The 22914-nt window shown below is 43.8% G+C and overlaps 1 protein-coding gene across 1 annotated transcript in view; it reads right to left on the bottom strand.

Annotated features, from left to right (window-relative positions):
- Window positions 1–11555: 11555 nt before the first annotated feature.
- Window positions 11556–22914, bottom strand: part of LOC148442074 (tumor necrosis factor alpha-induced protein 2-like) — a 28177-nt gene continuing 16818 nt past the window's right edge. The window contains exons 8-12 of the mRNA XM_088464281.1: window positions 21285–21411; window positions 21054–21176; window positions 19010–19165; window positions 17880–18001; window positions 11556–13034 (exon numbers count right to left, since the gene is read on the bottom strand). Coding sequence (XP_088320407.1) covers window positions 12893–13034; window positions 17880–18001; window positions 19010–19165; window positions 21054–21176; window positions 21285–21411 — 670 coding nt within the window. The 3' untranslated portion in view covers window positions 11556–12892. The remainder of the gene's footprint in view (window positions 13035–17879; window positions 18002–19009; window positions 19166–21053; window positions 21177–21284; window positions 21412–22914) is intronic.

Genomic DNA, 22914 nt, shown 5'->3' with positions numbered 1-22914 from the left:
ACCAGAATGCCCCCATAGCTACCCCTGACATTGGCATTTGGGGTTGTGTATTCCTAGGCCGGGGTCCCTGCACACTGTTTTGCATTTATGATTACCTTGCTTGCAAACCACAGCGAGATTGCAGTGGGATTGAGTTTTTGAAACTGATGGGGATCGAGGGTGGATTCTTTTTATAACGTCAAATGACCTTTAGTGTATGCTGCATTTTACAATGAGAACTCGCCGTCAATACCCGGTGGTTCCCATCGGTTTGCAAACTCCTGCAAGCATGCCACTTTACCAAATTTACAGACAAATGCCATTAGCTTCCGAAAATAGGCTGTTATAATAGAAAGCTAATTTAAACCTTAAACAGCCTGATGGATTATACATCTGTATAATATTTTACCTTGGAAAAGGTTATGACTCAGTGACGTTACCAGTTCCTAGAGCATTGAATTCTCATGAATATGAGTTAGTACACAATTTGGCCTGTCTACACTGTGCACTGTGTACCCATCAGGTACAGTTTAGAGCACAGCATGTGTGACTACAACTAAAACAGAGTGACACATTAGCCCTCCTTGCCCGATGATATTAACGGTAAGTTTAGTATGTCAAGTGATACAGGTTAAGGCTCCCATATCCAAAATGCTTGGGACCAGGGGTATTTTGGATATCGGAATATTCCGTATTTTGGAATATTTGCATACCATAATGAAATGTCTTGACAATGGGACCCAAATCTAAACACAGAATGCATTTATGTGTTATATACACCTTATACACACAGCCTGCAGGTCATTTTATACTATATTTTTAATAATTTTATGCATCAAAAAAGTGTGTGTATATACATGAAATTCATTTATGTTTCATATACACCTTATACACACAGTGTGAAGGTTATTTTATACTGTATTTTAATAATTGTGTGCTTTAAACAAAGTTTGTGTACATTGAATCATCAGAAAGCAAAGGTGTCACTTTCTCAGTCATGCTAAAAATATTCCGTATTTCAGGATATTCCGTATTTCGGAATATTTGAATATGGGAGACTCAACCTGTACAAACATCCACATGTGTACACCAAGTGGAAAACCCAGCTAGACTGCTTTCCACACTTATAATTTCCATTTCCTTTTGTGTGATTCTCATTTCACTACTGCAGGGACTTACCTTAGTCATAATATAATCTATTGTCAATAGCAGGAACAATAATGGTATTTGATATTTTTTTTTCTTCCCCGCACATAAAGTCTAGTATTGTATTGGAAGACTAGAGACTAAATAACAGAATTTCTGTTAAGCACTTAGCAGCTTAGTATAGTGACAGGAAGTTGAGAATTGTTTCCCACTATTAAATCAACTCAGTTTATATCAGTGTTTCCATCGCACCTCAAATTCTCGGAAGTTCTGTAATGGTCTGGCCAAAAATAAAAAAAGACAGGAGATTCCCGAGAGCTCCCTGGAGAACCAAAATACCAGGATTACAGTACATGTTTGGCTATCATAAATCTGAACAGAAAATAAAACAGTGACATGTACGTGACCTGAAGTTTTGATGCACTATAAAATACATTTTAAAATTGTACCACAATTCACACAAAAAAATAATATTTGACACTATTCTATCCCCACTTCGACCACAAAGGGATCATAGCCTCGTTTTTGTGGGAGCTTGGCCAAATTGTGATTTTTGAGCCCCAAAGGTGTTACCTCATCATGAATGAGCATGTCTGTGACTTTTTGGAACAATGACACCCCTACCCAGCTTATCCGGTTATTTTGGGGTATCAGAACTTTAAATTCTGACAAAATAACCATGGTCACTTCCCTGGGAGAAGTGTGACACTGGGAGCTTTAAGCAGATTTTGCCAACTCATGCATTAATAGAACATACACCGAAAAAAACAAAAGTGAAAAAAAAATACATCAATTCGGAAATCCTTCACATTCTGTAAATTTAATTTTTTTTTTGCATTGTGAATGTTCTAATCTACCATTTGTATCTGAGGATGTGACCTTAGTGTTTATTTCTTATTCTGTGTATTACTAGTTTTCACAGAAATTTAGTTCAGTGGAGACCATTATCACATCGGTGTAAAAGTATTGTACCTTTTTATAAAGGAGGATGTAAAACGTACAGCTGTGTGCTGACCCTTGTGTTTTGGTTTTGGATCTGGATTTGTTTGTTTTTTTTGTTTTTTTAAATTGCTAAAAAGATTTTTAAAAACAGCTAAAATCATGTAATTGTTGCAATCCAAAACCCGAAATTCGGATTTAAAATTAGAATTCCGAACCGAGGGAAGATCAGAACCGCGACTCGGATCTGTCCAGATCTCCTGAGCAGATCAGAACTGAGAATCGGATCTATTTTGGATTTATGGAATTCGGGTTCATTCGAATTTCTAGAAAACCGAACTGCACATCTCTTGTAAAAAGTTGATTTCTATTGTGTGAATATAATTTTGTACACACTTTGACTGTTTGTTTTGCTGTGGCAGCACAGATGGTGTAATGGTTAACATTGCTGCCTCACAGCACAGAAGTTGTGGGTTCAATTCCCACCACAACCCTAACGGTAGTGTCTAGATTCCCTTCGCTGAGAGGACCCTGACGTCATCAGCTACTGTCCAATGTCATTCCAACCATCGATGTGGGCACAGAGGGGGAATATAACCTTATGGCGAGCCACCGAGCCCCAGCAATACCTGTGTGGAGCTTGTATTCTCCCTGTGCTTGCGAAATATAGATTAATTGGCTCCTGTCAAAAAAAAAAATGTAACCCTAATGTGTTATGTCACTTTTCACTGAGGAATCATTGTGAAAAAATGTTGCACTTTACTAAAATATTATTTTGTTTATTTCTGCAAATTTTTAGGCTTCATTTAGAATTGGATTTAAGTTAATGCATAAGGGTATTTGTGGTCACTGTTTCTGTACAACTATGGCATTTTACTTTCATATGCAAATGCGAAGTATCCATCAAAGGCCCGTATTCAATTTGAGCCGAGCCGTGTTAACTTAACGCGGCGGACTTAACGCTGGCTTCGCCTATTTTCCAGGCGTTAAAGTATCGCGCACGTGCCCGCGTATCCCCGTATTCAATTTGAAAGTAAGCGAAAACGGCAACCGCCGATACTTGGATCGGCGAAAACAAATGGGAATTTTTGGGAAATAATTGTAGTACCCCCCTAAAGATGTCCAGACCTCGGGGATCACTATGGGTACCCCCGTTTTTGCCTGCAGAAGAAAGTCGGTTTTTTAAATATCCGCGGCTGGTGTTTTTTTCCCGACATTGAAGAAGTGATGCAGAAGAGCATTTAGCTTTTTTTTTCATTTTTAAAAGTGGTCCCATCAAATTTGGGGTACATGAAAATGGGTACTAGCAGATTTTTAAGTCCCTAAAGGTAATTTTCAAAATTCTGCAAAAATACACCTGCCGCTACTCTGCGCAATAAAAAAAACACCTGCCACATATTTGGGGACCCCACCATTATTAATTTCATTAGTTTGGATTTTTGTTTGACATTTTTTTGTCACCCCAAAATATATTTTTTTTTTGGGGTGTCCCTATTTTTTCTTTTTACATTTTCTTGCAACATTTCATTTTAAGGGGGCATTCCCAAAAGTACAGGCTAATTTTTATAAGCCTGCACCCCTAAACCCAAAATCTAAAATTTATTTCACTTGCTATAGTTAATTAAAAATTGATCCCTGTTTTTTAAAATTGACCCTTGACCCATTAACGAAAAAAAAAACGGGAATTTTCGGGAAATATGCCTGGGACCCCCCTAAAGATGTCCAGACATGGGGGATCACTATGGGTACCCCAGTTTTTGCCTGCAAAAGAAAGTCAGGTTTTTAAATAGCTTTGCCAGGTCTTATTCCCTGCCGCGGCTATTAGAAACCCCGACTTCCTTCAGTAGTTAAAAATGGGGGTACCCATAGTGATCCCCCATGTCTACACATCTTTAGGGGGGTCCCCTTAGAATATTTCCTGAAAATTCCCGTTTTTTTTTAACCTGTAAAAAAATTTTGTAAAAATGTACAAAAAAAATTACATAAGGTCCCCCCCCAAAAGCCAAACCAGCCCCAGGCTTGCCAGCCAGTGGTGGTTTCTAAAAATACGGGGACCAAAATGTGTAGGTTTCCACTGTATTTTAGAAACCAAAACCAGGCTGCAGGGACTAGTGCTGGTTTTAAATATAGGGGGAAAAAATACGTGGGGTACCCCCTATATTTAAGACCAGCACCAGACCCAACCGACTGGGGTGTAATGCCACAGCCCGGAGACCCAATCATCGGGGCTCCAGGTACAAAGCATTACACCCCAAGTCGGTCAGACTGTAGAGTGGCCGTTGATTGGCTCTCGGGACTGCCAGCTCCGTGGATGTGCCGTCAGCAGGCATTCGGGAGCTATGAGTATGTGTGGCAACACACATACTCATAGCTAGTTCGTGGATCGTGTACTCGTTTTTTTTTTTGCCAAGTACGTGGATTACTGCGGAGACTAGCGCCAGGATATAGGTGAGTATGATTTTTTATTTGCAGGGCCTTGTTTTTGGGATATCCTACTGGAGAAGGGGACAGATTCATCTGGTATAGGTAAGTATGTGTGAATAGGTAGGTGTGTGTAATAAAGTTATACTGTCACGGTGTGTGTGTTTTGTCTTTTTTTAACTATTTATTTTACAGTGAAATTACAGGTGCTGCATGTCTGCTGGCACTTGTAGTTCCACAAGTGCAAAATGGCAGGCATGCTGGCACTTGTAGTTCCACTGTAAAGTACAAAAGTGTTACATTATTTGGCTCCCCTATTACCCCCATACGCACTGCTCCAGGGGTATGGGGATGAGCCTCAGGCTTCAGCGTAAGCCTGTGGTGCTCGGGAGAGGGGGGACCCTTTTTTGGGGGGTCCCCATCTCCCCCGAGATCACCGGCTTGCGCTGACCGACTTGGGGTGTAATGCTTTGGACCTGGAGCCCTGGTGATTGGGTCTCTGGGCTACGGCATTACACTCCAGTCGGTTGGGTCTGGTGCTGGTCTTAAATATAGGGGGTACCCCACATCTTTTCTGCCCCCTATATTTAAAACCAGCACTAGTCCCTGCAGCCTGGTGTTGGTTTCTAAAATACAGTGGAAACCTACACATTTTGGTCCCCGTATTTTTAGAAACCACCACTGGCTGGCAAGCCTGGGGCTGGTTTGGCTTTTGGGGGGGGGGACCTTATGTCATTTTTTATGTAAATTTTTACAAATTTTTTTTACAGGTTAAAAAAAATGGGAATTTTCGGGAAACATTTTAGGGGGACCCCCCTAAAGATGTCTAGACATGGGGGATCACTGTGGGTACCCCCATTTTTAACTACTGAAGGAAGTCGGGGTTTCTAATAGTCGCGGCAGGTGCATAAATGCGGCTTTGCATAAGGTGATGCAGAAGAGCATTTAGACATTTTTTGGGGGCTAAACAACTATGGGCATCACATTTGGGGTACTTGAAAATGGGGTTCAGCATATTTTAAAGTTGCTAAAGTGACTTTAAAAAATCGTGAAAAACCCTCCTGCCGCAGACACCTGCAATCAAAAAAACACTTGGGGCATACTTGGGGACTCCCCCAGAGTAAAGTTCGCTATTTTTTAAGTTTGAACCCCAACTTTTGTTTTCCCCCTTTTTCAAAGTCAATATTTGGGGTGCCCTTAATTTTTTATTTTTTTTACACAGATTACCTTTGGGGGACTGTCTGAAGGCTGCACGGGGTTCCCACAATGTTGCACCCCAAAACCCCAATTCTGCACTTTTTAACGCCTGCCATTCATAGGCGATACTTTACCGCCTATTACATTGCATTGACTTAACGCCTAGGCGGAAAGTCTTTCAAATTGAATATGGAGGAAAACAGAAACGGTATAATGACGTCATCGGCGGTAAATTACCGCGAATCCAGACTTAACGCCTCAAATTCAATACGGCCCAAAGTGTGCAGAAAAGCCAGGCTACTGAGAGTGGAAGCCCGTCCTGCCCACTGGGATCCACAGTGGTGTCACAATGAGGGTGTGGGAGGACCCCCAGAGTGACTCAACTGGGGGGTTTCGTGTCGTGAGGCCACGCTCTCCACTGCGATGCCGTGCCCCCTCCCGTGAGGCCACATCCACTTTTTTACTTTCGCCGCGCGCATTACTAGCTGCCTAGGAGGAGTCCACATCGGGTGTCCTACAGGTAAGTGACTCCACTGGGTGTCCATCTCCGGCTCCCCCAATGTGCACTATGGGAGGACGTCATGACATCTTTCTCATAGTGCAGAGAGGAGCAGTCGAGCGGAGCGGACGCCGGAGCGGGGCTGAAGGTAAGTATTACTGTTTTTGTTTTTTTTCATGCAGGCAGCCTGGACAATACTTGGGGGGAGGCACTACCACTGGGGACACCCGGGCACTACTATTGAGGACATTACTCTGGGGGCACTTCTGCTGGTGGAGCCACCACTACTGGGGGCACCTGGGCACAGGTACTAGGGACATTACAAGGGGGGCACTTCGACTTGGGGAGACACCACTACTGGGGGCACCCGGGCACTACTACTAGGGTTATTACAAGGGGGGCACTGCTACTGGGGGAGACACTACTACTGGGGGCAACCGGGCACTACTACTAGGGACATTATAAGGGGGGCACTTTTACTGGCGGAGGCACTACCACTGGGGGCACCCAGGCACTACTACTAGGGACATTACTCTGGGGGCACTTCTGCTGGGGAAGACACCACTACTGGGGGCACCCGGGCACTACTTCTGGGGACATTACTCGGGGGGCACTTCTACTGGGGTCATTGCTTAGGAGGCACCACTACTGGGTGCATTACTCAGGGGCCAGGGGCACTTCTACTGGGGGCACTACTACTTGGGGCTTCACTACAAAGGGAGCATTACTATTGGAGGCACTAATACAGGGGCATTAATACTGGGGAATTTATACAGGGGATACTACTACAGGGGGCATTACTATTGGGGGCAATACAACTGGGGACACTACTACTGGGGCACTACAACAGGGACCATTACTATTGGGGGCATTACTGATGGGGGCATGACTACAGGGGACATGACTACAGGGGGCACTACTAATGGGGGCTCTGCATAAGTTGCACTACCACTGTGGGCACTGCATAAGGGGCATAAATACACGGGACACTGCATATGGGGACAACTACATGGGGCACTGCATAATGGGCACTTTTGCCTGAGAGCCAGTGGGGGGGAAGCCTAAGACCTGTCTGGATGGAATGGCAAGGGTGGGGGCTGGAATGGTAAGGGAGGGGGCTGGAATGGCAAGGGAGGGGGCTGGAATGGTAAGGGAGGGGGCTGGAATGAAGTGTGTATTATGTGAATCTTGTTTTTTCAATGTGTTTTATATGGTTCTGGATTTAATAATGTATTTGAGGTGTATGTGGTTTTAAAACGTAGTTTATGTGCCTCTGGCTTTTCTAATATATTTTATGTGGAAGTGGTTTTTTGCAGTGTATTTTATGAGGACCTGGTTTATTACAGTGTATTTTATGAGGACCTGGCTTATTACAGTGTATTTTATGAGGACCTGGCTTATTACAGTGTATTTTATGTGGACCTGGCTTATTACAGTGTATTTTATGTGGACCTGGCTTATTACAGTGTATTTTATGAGGACCTGGCTTATTACAGTGTATTTTATGTGGACCTGGCTTATTACAGTGTATTTTATGAGGACCTGGCTTATTACAGTGTATTTTAGGTGGACCTGGCTTATTACAGTGTATTTTATGAGGACCAGGCTTATTACAGTGTATTTTATGTGGACCTGGCTTATTACAGTGTATTTTATGAGGACCTGGCTTATTACAGTGTATTTTATGTGGATCTGGCTTATTACAGTGTATTTTATGAGGTCCTGGCTTATTACAGTGTATTTTATGAGGACCTGGCTTATTACAGTGTATTTTATGAGGACCTGGCTTTTTACAGTGTATTTTATGTGGACCTGGCTTATTACAGAGTATTTAATGTGGACCTGGCTTATTACAGTGTATTTTATGAGGACCTGGCTTATTACATTGTATTTTATGAGGACCTGGCTTATTACAGTGTATTTTATGTGGATCTGGCTTATTACAGTGTATTTTATGAGGACCTGGCTTATTACAGTGTATTTTAGGAGGACCTGGCTTATTACAGTGTATTTTATGAGGACCTGGCTTATTACAGTTTATTTTATGTGGATCTGGCTTATTACAGTGTATTTTATGGGGACCTGGCTTATTACAGTGTATTTTATGTGGACCTGGCTTATTACAGTGTATTTTATGAGGATCTGGCTTATTACAGTGTCTTTTATGTGGATCTGGCTTATTACAGTGTATTTTATGAGGACCTGGCTTATTACAGTGTATTTTATGTGGATCTGGCTTATTACAGTGTATTTTATGTGGATCTGGCTTATTACAGTGTATTTTATGAGGACCTGGCTTATTACAGTGTATTTTATGAGGACCTGGCTTATTACAGTGTATTTTTTGAGGACCTGGCTTATTACAGTTTATTTTATGTGGACCTGGCTTATTACAGTGTATTTTATGTGGATCTGGCTTATTACAGTGTATTTTATGTGGATCTGGCTTATTACAGTGTATTTTATGAGGACCTGGCTTATTACAGTGTATTTTATGTGGATCTGGCTTATTACAGTGTATTTTATGAGGACCTGGCTTATTACAGTGTATTTTATGTGGACCAGGCTTATTACAGTGTATTTTATGAGGACCTGGCTTATTACAGTGTCTTTTATGTGGATCTGGCTTATTACAGTGTATTTTATGAGGACCTGGCTTATTACAGTGTATTTTATGTGGATCTGGCTTATTACAGTGTATTTTATGTGGATCTGGCTTATTACAGTGTATTTTATGAGGACCTGGCTTATTACAGTGTATTTTAGGAGGACCTGGCTTATTACAGTGTATTTTATGAGGACCTGGCTTATTACAGTTTATTTTATGTGGATCTGGCTTATTACAGTGTATTTTATGGGGACCTGGCTTATTACAGTGTATTTTATGTGGACCTGGCTTATTACAGTGTCTTTTATGTGGATCTGGCTTATTACAGTGTATTTTATGAGGACCTTGCTTATTACAGTGTATTTTATGTGGATCTGGCTTATTACAGTATATTTTATGTGGATCTGGCTTATTACAGTGTATTTTATGAGGACCTGGCTTATTACAGTGTATTTTATGAGGACCTGGCTTAATACAGTGTATTTTATGAGGACCTGGCTTATTACAGTTTATTTTATGTGGACCTGGCTTATTACAGTGTATTTTATGTGGATCTGGCTTATTACAGTGTATTTTATGTGGATCTGGCTTATTACAGTGTATTTTATGTGGATCTGGTTTGTATTTTGAATGTCCTGGGTTCGCTCCCAACGCGACTAAAAACGAGTGTGATGCAATGTCATACTTCTGCAAATGTCACACCAAAGGCATGCACACAGAATTGCAGCGTGGGCTTGTGACAGCTAGGCCACACCCCATTTTTTGAGCACGCGCCTCCGGCACGCGCATGCTGTCTGTCTTTTGTTTAGCAACATATATTTTTCAGCGCTTTGCCTTCGACAGGTTAGACACCCCTGTACTCAGTAGTCACAGTGGCTGACATTCTGTGGTCTTTCTAGATCACGCTACCTTACTGTGATACCACATACCCTCATGATGACACCACGCCCACTCCACAATATTACTGCTTCGAGGGGGGGGGCGCATTTTGACTGCTCGCACTGGGAGCCTCAGACCCTAGAAACTGCCCTGGCAGCACCGGTCCTTCCCTGTGTCCTACCGCCACGTCTGAGCAGGGAGGAAGGAACAGGTGCCGCAGTGCACCTGACTGTTGCCAGGCGCAGACAGTGACAGTAGGTAGCTGCAAGTTCCATCAGCGCTGCAGCACCTCAAGATCCACTATCCCATGCTGTGTGGGTAAGTCATTGACCGTGTCTTTTTACTTTACTGAATTTTGGAGGGATGTGTGGATTGTGTGGTGGAGGTTTTGAGGGGGATTGAAGAAGGGGAGGGGTGTTCAGAGATGTCTGTTGCCGGCCCTGGTTATTACTTTTTCTCTCTCAATTTCATCTCTCTACCAGCTTTGATATATACCACCAATGGTGTTCAACTGTCAGGGCGCATCTTTATGCTATAGCTGGGCATAACCAATGGTGGATCCAGGATTGGGGGGAGGGCGCTCTCTACTGGTCTCTATATAGCAGTGCAGTGGCACATCAGGCAGGGAGACCCTCCCCAGACCAGCATATAGCAGCCTTTCCTCGCTCTCCCAGCCTGATGTGCCGATACTCTGCTATATACTGTAGCGGCCAGTGTTAGTGGGCTGGAGAGAAATTTTGTGGTGGGAGAGGCGGATCCTGTTCGCCCCCTCCTGGATCCACCCCTCCTCATAACCTTATACAATTTTTTGCTTAAGGTTGAATTACAGGGGCATAACTAGGTATTTGAAGGCCCCATAGCAAAAGTGTGTAAGGGGCCCTATGTACCACCCAATGGTCAAAAATGTATAGAACACATATAACTTTGACAAGGAAGATGGGCCCCTCCTAAGCTCTGGGCCCCATAGCAGCTGCAGCCCTTGCACCTGTGGTAGTTATGCCCATGGGTTGAAATATTATTGAATTTTGAGTTGGACACACTTTGAGAAATGTACAACAAAAAATACATAAAATCACAAATTTGTGATCTAAAAGACACTAATGTAGAGAATTGAGAGATAGACAATCACTCTCAGCAGTGATCATTAAAGGATGGATTCACACCCAAATGAGTTTCAATTAGATTTAACTTCGCTAATTTGTGTCTACTTCCAAATATTGTACTCTCTATGGAGAAGTGAGGGTCATGCTGGAGGTACTAAGAAGTTTTTTAAACTTTTTTTAACACTTTAAAAAGTTCTACATTTTAAAAATCATTCAGGGAAAATAATATATCGAAACCAGGAAAACGTAAAAGCGTTTAATCACGCGAAATACTAATTTGTGTATACTTTACTTTTCTATATTTTTCCCATAAGCATGCTTTTTAATCATTTGGCTTCCATATGACACGTGCGACTTTATCTAACACATAGAGCATAGCGATTATGTGTCATATCCAAAGGCAGTTAAAGTTGACTTACCTTATGGTATAACGGCATTGCTTAAAGCATGAAACGCAGCTTCAAAAATAAAGTTATGTAAAAGTTAAAGGAAAGGCTGCTATCAGTTAGTGAATGAAAGGCCTTTACTGTACAACTGGAAGCCACTTTTAAGAAAAAAAAAATACGTGCATGCTTAATTTAAAAACAAATTCAAGTCTGTAGCCGCTTGCCTCATTGTTAAAGCATCAAGTAAATGTTTTTTTTTTTTAAATCACGCCAGACACAATTTTTGAAAAAAAATTGAAGATTTATGTGCAAAATAAGAAACCATACTGTAACTGTACAACATTTTTTGCCATCATTTGCATCAGTCCGTCCCAAGTTAAGCTGGCTAATTATAACTCAGCCATTTGCTTTCAAATAAACATATTTAAAAATATAACACAAACAAAACACACAAAATCTAACACAGATAACACACAAAATATAACACAAACAAAACACACAAAATCTAACACAGATAACACACAAAATATAACACAAACAAAGATAACACACAAAATCTAACACAAAGATAACACAAAATATAACACAAACAAAGATAACATACAAAATATAAAACATAAAGAAAACAAATTCTGATATGCGTCTGAGCATAATAAATTTAGCAAGTGTGTATTATTTCTATTACCCCTGTTAATAAACCTTTAGAATTATTGCTTACATTACCTATATGATGCTGGTCATACTCTGCCATACTGCAGCTCATTGCCCCAATAATGCATTACGTATGACTGGACAATTACCCTGATGCATAACAGTAGAACAAAATTGATCGGGTCATAATCCGGCATGTTGGTAAATGGAAGTTGGCTCCGTATCGCCGCTTTGGGGCTGCTGTCATCTTGGGCATCCGGTGTGTGACCAGTTTAATACTGTAGATTTCATGCAGTGATTATAAAATCTCCTTTGTGTCCCATTAATGGCATATGAGAGAATGCATCTGATTTAATTGTCCAACATGCTCTAGTTCATACCTGACTACTGCTTAGTGAATATGGATGCTGGGCTGAGAGTGTGGGGGTTGCAAAGTACCCTGGTCTGGGGGCCATGGTCCACCAAGGAGGCCCAGCCACACCCCTTCGGATGGTTTGGGCACCCCCCCACCTTCTCTTTCTCGGAGAAGAATTAACAGAGAGCACATAGAGGGAGTCTGTAAAGAAGAAGGCTTGCCTCATTCATCAAGGTTATCTCTTCTTCATTTGCTAAATCCATAAAGGAGACTTCCTTATACTATGGCAAAACACAATACTACTTACATTCTTTTATGTCTGGAGTATAAAAAATAAAATAACAGCAATAAAATACAGTACACAAATAGTCAAAGTTATGTGACTTCCTGCAAAGTTCCTCAATTGTTCGCACCATTGTCAGGCAGCAGACTCCTGTACAAAGGGCCCCTTTAGGAAGTGTAGCTTGAGGGGCCCATTTATTATTCGGAAGCAGTTTATTATCAAGCACAGTTTGTAGCCGAAGTGCAATAAGAGCAGTAATGGAAAGGTAATTGTACTGAGGTTTGTGTCCCATCGGTGGACTCTGTGGTGTCCCATATTTTGAAATGTTGACCATAAATAACGTGAAAACAGGCGAGGATGTGGACCCTTGCACAGCATCTTATGTAAACTGGATCCTTTTCAATAAATATCATGAACAGGTATAAATGTTATTGTTCTTGGGTGCGTTACGGGTTTTTTATTAGCTCGAACAGCCTGGGTTTGTCAGAAATGATCCGCTCAATGCTGTCCACTATCTTCATGATAGATTTTGTTTCCTGCCGTGTAAGGTTCCCCTTTATATACAAAATGGCTTCAACTTGCTTATTCCTGTGGATAGAAGAAACCTGGTTAGTCATGTCTTCACAAGATTTTTAGGCGTTGTGCAATATAAAATTGTATATTATTTGCAAAAACACATACCCTTTTTTGAAAATATATTTGTATTTTTGCCCTTCCTAATTTATTTTTATTGGAATACAGTACTTTTTTTTACAACCTGCAGATGTCACTGATAAAATATATGGCAGGCAGCTTGATCTCTATGATACCACTTTTACATAAAATTCTCAGATCCAGCCAAGGTCACTGAACACAGGTTTTAAGCCACGTCACAGCGGCTTGAAACCCATTTACACCTAGGTTATTGCACAGTGAGCCGGATCACCATAGGGTGTTAACTGGACCCAGGTCGGTCACACAAGTAATTCCCGTCAGGGCCTGCCCCACCAGGAGCCGCATCCTGTGCGGCGAGGGACCCAGACGGCCCAAATCTCACGTGCAACCGAAAAGGAGGAGTGGCCTAATTACCATAGACCATGCCCCCTAAATGACGCTATTTGGGGACGTGCCTGTATGGCACACCTCCCATTAACGTCAGGCTGGGGGCAAGCCCAGCACTATGTCAGTAGCTGGGCTGCCCCCCGCTCTCTCTCCCTGCACTGAATGTATGTCGCAATCATGCGCGTGGCATCCATTTTTGTTCCCTAGGGCTGGCATCGCCACGGGACACTTCGGGAATGGCTGGGAGGGGTGCGCCCTCTATAGGGTGGAGCTCCTGTTCGACCGCACTGGTCGAACATGCCTCGAGCCGGCCCTGATTCCCGTGTTCAACCCAGATTGGATTGCCGGGTCACTTGACCCAGGAATCCAACCCTGGCTCCTTTTCCACTAACGAGTGACCCGGGTTGCCACGGCAATAACCCGGGTTATTTGGCCAGTGTAAAAGAGGTGTTACAGCGACACTACGGGCCATAATATTAATTTTGGAAGGACAATATTATTAATAACTTGAAATGGATCAATGCATTACAAAGCAATTGTCTGAGTAGTAAATATTAGCATGGTCGCTAAGAGCAAATCGGCTGGAGGGCATGATATTAAACAACAGTCAGGACGCTCCTAGGAATAATCTGATATAGAAAACTGGGAATGTTCTTTAAGAAAAATATGTAATAACTTGCAGCAGCTTTTTGTGGTTTCAGGGCCTGGTTCAGGTTGGATCACAATGCTGCGTTCCCACGCAACCGGCCGCTACGAAAATATCCTAATGAATGCATTCGCACTGCCATCCCAGCACAAGATGCAGATGCCCAGCACTACATAATGCCGCCCCTTACCTACTTCTCACATCCGTACTAATGTGCAAGTATGTGAAATCATCGGTAACATCGACTAACATCGGAGCTGCACGCACACTTGTGGCTGACATGACCTTGCCGCAGAAGTAGCTAAACGTCCTGCATGCAGTGAGTACTCAGGCTGCGTATGGGTTCACTGTGAATAATTTATGCACGCCCCTGCAATGGCGTTCGAACGCACTGACACGCCTGCGTTCACACCACCACACCCCGGGCACAACCCACAAACGGCGCTTCCTGTCAATCATTGAGTGATGGGTCAGCGCACTGGCTGCAATCGCATTCCAGATCGCACTGCCTGGTACGCGCACTGCGATGCATGCGTATAATGCAAACATCGCCCGGGTGCGTGCGAACGCAGCCTTGCGAACCAACCTGACTCAGACCCCCAGTTCAGTCAACATTTATTAGTCCCTGCAATTGTATTGTCACTGACAAGTCTTGTAAGTAATCGCAATGTGCCAGAATTGCAGGAATACAAGTACTACAGCTAAAAGCTACAATTCTAATTAAAAAAAAACTAAAAAAACTAACATAACTGACGGCTAATTTATTTGCATTGGTGGAGTCTATTTCTGCACATGTCTTGAGCACTTGGTTTAAATAAACTGTGCCAAGAATAAGGAAATGAGGGGTCTGTGTAGAGGATACAAAATCCAGACAAGTGTTTCATCTGGCAATTTGACGGGGGGACAATTAAGGCTTACGCTTCACTTCCAAGAAAGACTAGATTTTCCCGGAAAGCGGACTCTGATTTGTGTCATTCCTTTGCCATCTGGAATGATTTTGTTGGGAGAAGTCCCGGTGGTTTCTGCAGAATCTGCGGAATCTGTATCACTTAGTGAAATGGTATCTTTGTGAGTTAGATACGCCCAACGTTTTGCCTTATGTGACCGATATTTTAGAAGGTTTTCTTTACAGAGGTGGTTCCGATATTTTCTAATTGACATTTTCTTATGTTCATATTTTTCCAACTGCACAGTGAGGGTCGGACTCAGACTTACAAGTCCGTTTTGTGTCCCAGCCAAGCACATACAACTCTGAGCAACTAAGGGCCATTAGGAGTCGTAAGCACCTCAGTCGCGTCCCCACGCGTGGAAGAGAGAGTGTCACTGGTTGGCAACGGACGTTCACACACAGGCTAAGTGTTATGGGGTCCTGTTGTGGGCAGGCAGTGGGAATTGTGGGCTATTCCGAGATGAGCATATGCACAAATCCATCTGGTTTTAGTCTGATCTCTTGCACCAAGTACAGAGCTGGGACGTGATGTGAGGTCAATGGCTGGGGAGGCACACATGGAGACGGGTCTGAGTGCTGGGAGCCTGTCTCACCCCCTACTCACTGTAACTCTCCCCTCACTAGACTAAGCTTCAGTGTCCATTGATTCTCCTACCTGTATCACTGTGTCTTCTCTTGCTGCTGCTGACTGAGATCCAATCTCTACTCACTGCAGTGCACTTCCTGGTCACATGACACTTTCAAGGTGTCCATCAGTGCTCAAGGCACACCCCCATACTCAGAGGCATGCCTCTATTAGCTCTCTCTCTGTGCAGCTTACTGCCCGTGAACACCCACCCCCCCCAGCTCTGAAAGCAGTGTCTGACTGTTCCAACCTCATCTCTCATCTCCCTGCAGTCCCAGGGAGCTCCACAAAGCTGGTGAGTGTTAACTATAAAAATGATTACAATAACCAAAGAAGTTGTTTATAAGTTATAAATATCTTCTTTGTATTATTCTAGTCATTTTTATATCAAATCTCTGGAGTGCCAACCCTGACTGCACGTCCCTGACAAATATGCGCTGATAGTAAGGGTGGCTACTTTCACAAACTGATGCATAGGGGTTGTGCGGCCGGATACTCTAGGTGCAGACATCTCTGGATATAGGCGAAGGTACGCATATATATCCGAGCGTGCAATGTGACCTCATGTGCATCAGACTAGCGTGCAACTCTTAATCAGGCCTCTAAGTGTAAGAGTTCTCCTGTTCTGATTGCAATTCTCAGTATTGGCTGTAGCACAGTATCACTTACTCGCATCTAAGCTCTGAGTTAGTAAATGTGCCACTACTGTATTGTATTTTTTGGTCACTTTTTTCTGTTTTATCCAAAATGAAAATAAAGCATACAGTACTTGGGCAGATCTAAGCGGCAAGTGCAGTGGACGGGGTGATGCCATTCCCACCATCTTAGCCCAGAGCCCCACTGTGCAGTACCAGGGTTCCTGCCGTCATACAGCAGCGGATGTGGCCATGGTGATGCAATCTGGGAGGGTGTTATACTCTGCCTACAGTCCAGGAGAACGCCCCCAAATTTGTGAGTTTCTTGAACGCGGGTTTTGTTTAACAGAATATTTGTCTGGGGTTTTATTTTTCTTTTCTTTTTTTTTCTTAAAGGTAAATTTAATTTTTAGTCTTTGAAAAACAATATACAATGGTGACACCATCCGCTATCTATCAAGGGGTAAAGAGCCATAACGGGTGTGTTCAATGACTCCGTATTACGTCAGCCTACATATCAAAGGGGCCACGGTATATTCATTCGCACTCCCGCCTGTTCTGCAGAAGCTCTCTCAGGTTGGCGTTAGGAGAGCAAGAACACACAGTTGCCCAGGTCATTCCCCTCCCGCAGGATTGCCGAATTTAACATTCCTTAGATCTGAATGGCTACATATCATCTTCACCCACTTTAACATTGGCGACACCTCGGATAATCAAAAGGCGTCGATTGAGGGCCTGATTCTGCAATCCTGACTGTGGGCCTGATTCAGAGGCGCTCGCAAAAAGCGAGCGCTCGCTCTGAATCAGGGCAGGCGCGGGTTTTTTAATTGCGGCCTCCTGGCCGCTCGCATAGCTGTGCGTGATCACACATAGGTATTGCGAGCGGCCAGGATGATGGTCGCGATGGTCAAGACCATTGCGACCATCGGGCTTGCGACAAGACCCTTGTGGTAGGGTCTCATGGCCGCAAGCCCCAGAGAGCTTCTGGCTCTAATAGAGCCAGAAGCTCTCTCACTGACATCACTGGGCCACCATCAACCCGCTTGCAATCGGGTCTGAATCAGGCCCTCTGTTGCAAATGACCGATGGTTTTGGAGCTGCTCATGCTCTGGGTTGCAATGCGCATGTACTGCGATGTTACTGCTACACCAGTCAGAGTGCTCTGGACACTGGGGAGACAGGGAGCGTTCCGGAAAATGGGGGTATGTCATCTCTGTTTTGGGGGCATGCCGATATCAGTGGCTGTGTCCTTGGGTGCAGATTCCCTGGCCCCAGCACCGTAGTTTTGCCAGACATCACAAGTACGGTAACCTGAGGATTACTCAGATGTCCGATGCTGTGACCGATTGGTCCCGATGTTAATCCGATGCTGCACCTTCAAAAGCATCCAGCAGATATCAATAGCCGACAGTGGACATCTTTTTACACAAGACGCCGCCTGTGACTTTTGCATATTGTCGCGACATTTGCGTCCACCCCTGAACGAGGTTCCTAATACAATACAATGCGTGAGAGGACCGAGATCTAGTATTCTCACCGTATATCTGGGTATGCTTGGACCAGCGTCGCTACTTCCAGCTGGATTGCGCTCAAGTCCTGAAGCCGTACAATTTCCGCCACCGTCAGCACTGCAGGTTTCAGCCAGTCCTCCTCTGAGTTCTATAAAATAATAATATATAATAAGAAGGTAATACATACCAACCCTTATCGTTGTTTGTACTAGTAACTGGAACTTGAGGAATGTAAGTAGTCAGTAGTTGCATTCCTACTTTTCATCAAGTAAAATAATCTGTTGCTTTTTTTTGTATGAAGCCTCCATGAAACTGCAGAGTACTGACCGGCGTGTTTAAGATGTCTCAGCTTTCCTTAGGGGGCAGCCACATTCACACTCTGTATCAACAAAAGTCTTTGGAATTTCTTAAACAAACAGCCAAAGCTTGCTCAGGAGGATGGAAGGAATGATTTGTGGATCTGTATGGACTGTAGGAAGGCTGACACAAGGACAACACTTCCAAAGCATTGTAATAAGGTCCATCTACAGGACCCAAACAGGCATTGCTTCTGCTATAATAACCAATGGGAGTGCTGTTTAGACTTTAGAGTGGACATTGGGGGCTGGCGGATTCTAATGGGGGTAGCTGCTGCCCGTAGGTAAAATCCGCCACTGGTACAGATCCTTGCATTAGCATAAGGTAATAAATCTGCTCTCATCTGAAGTGCACTCTCTCCCAGCTGTTCTTTAGGGACTGATGCAGAGTTGTACATTTCACGTGTCTTCATTCTTCGCATGCGGCTCCAGAGGTGGGGGCTGAGGCTCAGTCTAAAATTCAAATAAGGGAGCTGCACCAACTGCCAGCGAGTCCAGGACGGCGATGTTTGTCAGCTGTTGGGGTGGCAGTTGGTTTAGCTCCCCTAATTGAATTTTGGACTGTGCTGTAGACCCAACCGATGGAGCCTCCACCGATTGGAACCAAGCGTACGGCTGGGGTAACCTGGTACAACTCTGAATATACTCATTTAGTTTAACATACGCAACGCGGGAAGCAATTACAGCCGGCTTGCGTTGAGCTCCGCATCATCCCAATATTGTCTAGATACAATTTTCTCAAACGTTTATAAACTGTCCGTCCAGCCCAGATACAGTTTGCGATGCATTTTGTTGCTTACGTGAAAAGCAAAGAACTCATCAATGAGTTTGGCATTCTCGCTGATCTGATTGGCCAGCGTTTGGAGCTGGGTTGCGTTCTTGTGGCTGACTTTCTTCTTCAGGAGCCGCGTCAGGTATTCCTTAACCAGGTGTTTATGAATTTTGCTGATCATATCCTTAAAAAACAAAACCGGAAAACAATTTGAAACTTTTTCTAGTTCATTGCAGAAATACAATGATGGGTAAAATGGTCCTAGTACCTGTGTAGTGCTTAGCTACTAAGAGGTGAGACCGATTACCGCTGTATATTACCTGCATTACCGCTGATACTGGCACCCCTGTGTACAGCACTCACCACTGTGTCTGTTACCAAATAAACCTGCAAGTTTGGTTAAGGACCCCATGAATTGACTAACCTCCATTTCACATCTATTGTAATCACCGAGGTTCTACACCAATAGGTCATATCAATAAAACTGTGAAGGAACAATTCATTATCATCTTTAATGCTACCGCATAGATTGACAGATCAAGTTGGTGGCATTTGCAGAGGTGCAGAAATGTGCCCGGACTAACGGGAGGAGTAGGGCAGAGTGTAGTCCTGGCTAAGCGCAGAGTGGGTGCAGGATTTTCAGAGAGCTGTAAAATAGTCTATAACTTAGTACAACTTTCTACAATAGTCTCATCAAGGTCTGTGGAACTGGTGGCCTGTAATCCAGGTGTGCCTTTTCCTTTTAACATAAAATTTGTCCCACAAGCACATGAACATAACAGAAATTTCATCGGAATAAAATGGAAAGCACTGGTCTGAAATAAACATTTCAAGTACACCTATGTATGTTATTGCCATCTGCTGGGCACACCTGGCACTGCACACTGCAGTGCCATCTACCCAAACAGTATTTTGGTGAACACGTTGCCCATAGCCCTGACATTCACCTCACTTGGATAATGGATTGTAGTTATTTAGTTATATTTATATCTATTTCCTCCTTTTCCTGCTGGCAGCAAGTGACCCTTATGCAAATGAAAGTTTGATTAGGACATAACAGGACACTGTTCAAGGTCTCATTGGGAAATCCTTCCTCTGGCAGTTTTGCCAACTGTGTGTTTACCCCGAAGTTTAAAACTAATCTACCTTGTCTGCTTCTTCTTTCTACATCTGATATCCATTGAAAAAGTTAAACGAAATCAGTAATGCGCAGAAGGCCGTGAGCCGCAGGGGGTGATGGGAGAGATACGATTGGATCCTTCTCAGGTTGGGCTTACCAAAAAGAAGCTCATAGACTTCTATTGGTTAACGCCACCTGAAGATGGCGTTACCCATCGGGACGAAGCCCCAGAATGCCTCGCATTCCTGTGCTTAGTACATATGGGGTATGCTACTAAACCCTGTGTGTCTCAATCACAGCAGCGCCTTTAGGCATACACTCTGTGGAACGCAGGCGCCGTTGGGAGTTTTAGGGTTTTTCATGCATACAAAGTAGCAAAAAACAAAATCGCTCAACTCCATCAACATCTGCATTGCCTGCTCCTCTTTATGAATAAGGCCCTTATCATGTTCAAAAATCTTGATGCCATCGATGCCCAGAAGTTCTATGGGAATATATGCTTGTTTTTTGAATTTCACATATATGTGACAGCTCCACCCACAGCAGCCTGGCCATAAGAGCAGCCACCACCTGTAGTAACAGCACCCACACCTGCCCCACGCTCGGTAAAGAAGATGCGACTGTAAATGGCGTGCTCGCTGAATGCGCACAACTCAGAATAGTTTGCTCCTCGGTCTACATGCCCACAACGCACCCGGGAGAAGCCTCTCCTAACTGTTGCCCAGTTACCACACAAAAATGCCAATTCAGCCATCAGTGAGAGTCGCTTGATTCGACTCATAATGACCAAAGTTGCATATGTACGCCACAAAGCTTGCGCCGTTTGCCAAAACAATCTTGAACGGCAACACCATTCGGACTTGTGCAATTCAGAATTAGGCCCAATGTATTTTCTTGGAGGAATAACATCTGAACTCATTAATCAGAAATTGAAGAATAAACGATGTTTTACCTTGTAGCATGGGGTACAGAGCGTCTTGAACGGTGACAAATATTTGTCTGTGACTCTTATGATGTCTGTCATGGCTTGGTGGCTGCACAGACCATTTCCTTGGGACATCTTCCGGAAATAAGACTAGACAGATAGAAATCCTTAGTGCATAACAGAACCGTAAATCATCCCCACAGTCATAATCCCGGATTTACTGTTAGCACATAACCCTGTGCTGCTCCCTCACGTTACCTTCAGCTCCACAAACAGATCCTGACATAGTGCATCATAAATAAGTTCCTCCAACTCGGCAATGATGGACAGCATGGCCGCCTGTACTCGGGTCTCAAGCTTTGAGTCTTTGTGTGTAATAAATTCCCTGTAAAACAATAAGATAAGAATTTAGTAAATATAGCACAAGGGAATGTATTCGCATTCCTGTTAGCTCCATATAGTGGGGGCTGCCATCTGGCATGCTGAGACAGTATGTGTAAGAGTACATCTGAAGAAATCATTAGTGACAACTGACAACACTGTCGCTAGATGATATTCGTGGTACTCTGGGTCCACGTTTATAGGCTGCTGTCATACAAAATTGGTGACATTGGGCCTCACACGGAGGTATGCGCAGTTTATGCGCAGCTGTGATTTCTCACAGATTTGCAAGTGAGAAAATATGCAAATGTCGTTACCTCCCAGTCTCGACTCTTAAACGCCCATGGATCGCAGATACCATCTCAAGTCGTATGTAAATATCTACGCCATGCAACGCATTGGTTCACGCATGCACATAGCAAATAATCGCTCAACTGCTCAAACATAAGTACTGCATGCACAGCTGAATTAGGCCCATTATGAGCTCCGTTTATAGGCGGGACCAAAATAGAGGTGTAAAGATATGTCTAAACATATGTAATGGTGCATACACACGGTCAGATATGTCAGATGAACGATTGAACGATTTCAGACTGTATTAAAATGAATGGAATCATCCAAATCTAAATGCAAACACATCAGATGTCAGATATCATTATCTGACCATCGGAACGCGCATCGGTCATCGTTGCAGGCTCACATGTCAGATTTTCTATCAGATATGAATGATTAAACGATTTTTAAAATCGTTATCATTCAGATCTGACAGAAAATCTGACCGTGTGTATGCACCATAATACATGATCACTGGGACTATTTCCAAATTGAGCTTGGATACATGTTTCTAAGAATCCCTAGAAAGAGTATATGCTCTTTTTTTGACTGAGAGACCAAGTACCAGTTACACTTTTTTAAATATATTTTTGTATCGATTGTGAGACTGCTACATTATTACTGATGACTAAAGGATAACAGTTGTACTTGGAACTAATTCATGAGATACATTGTTTACTTTTAGCCAGAGCCTGATCAGCTCTGAGTTAATACACCAATTGATTCATGAGGAAGTCTATGGGTCTCATTCAGACCCGGTCGCAAGTGCCGATGCGCTCGCAACCGGGTCGATGGTCCCCACAGAGCATGCGCACGACGGAGCCGGCTCCATCGTGCGCATGCGCGAGACCCGGCTAGCGACGGGCGCTCCGTCGCTAGGGGTCTCGTAGCAGACGGAGCGGGCTGTCGATGTTGAGTGACAGCTCGCCCCGTTTGCTGGGCGGTCCAGGGGCGGTGCCCGGCCAAACGGAGGCGTTCCAGTCGGAACGCTTGACGTTTGGGGGTGACCTCAGCAGGAAGTTCCCTGGGGCTTACGAGAGCCCACACCCAACCTTAGGGTCTGGTCGTAAGCCCCGATGGTCGCGATGGTGAAGACCATCGCGACCATCACCCTGGTCGGTCGCTAGAGCTGTGGGTGGTAACCCACAGGCTAGCGATCGACCAGAAGGTGGTA

Source organism: Taudactylus pleione, unplaced genomic scaffold (genome assembly GCF_031769625.1).
Source record: "Taudactylus pleione unplaced genomic scaffold, aTauple2 ptg001628l, whole genome shotgun sequence".
Classification (NCBI taxonomy): domain Eukaryota; kingdom Metazoa; phylum Chordata; class Amphibia; order Anura; family Myobatrachidae; genus Taudactylus; species Taudactylus pleione.
This window is presented reverse-complemented; position numbering and strand designations above follow the sequence as displayed.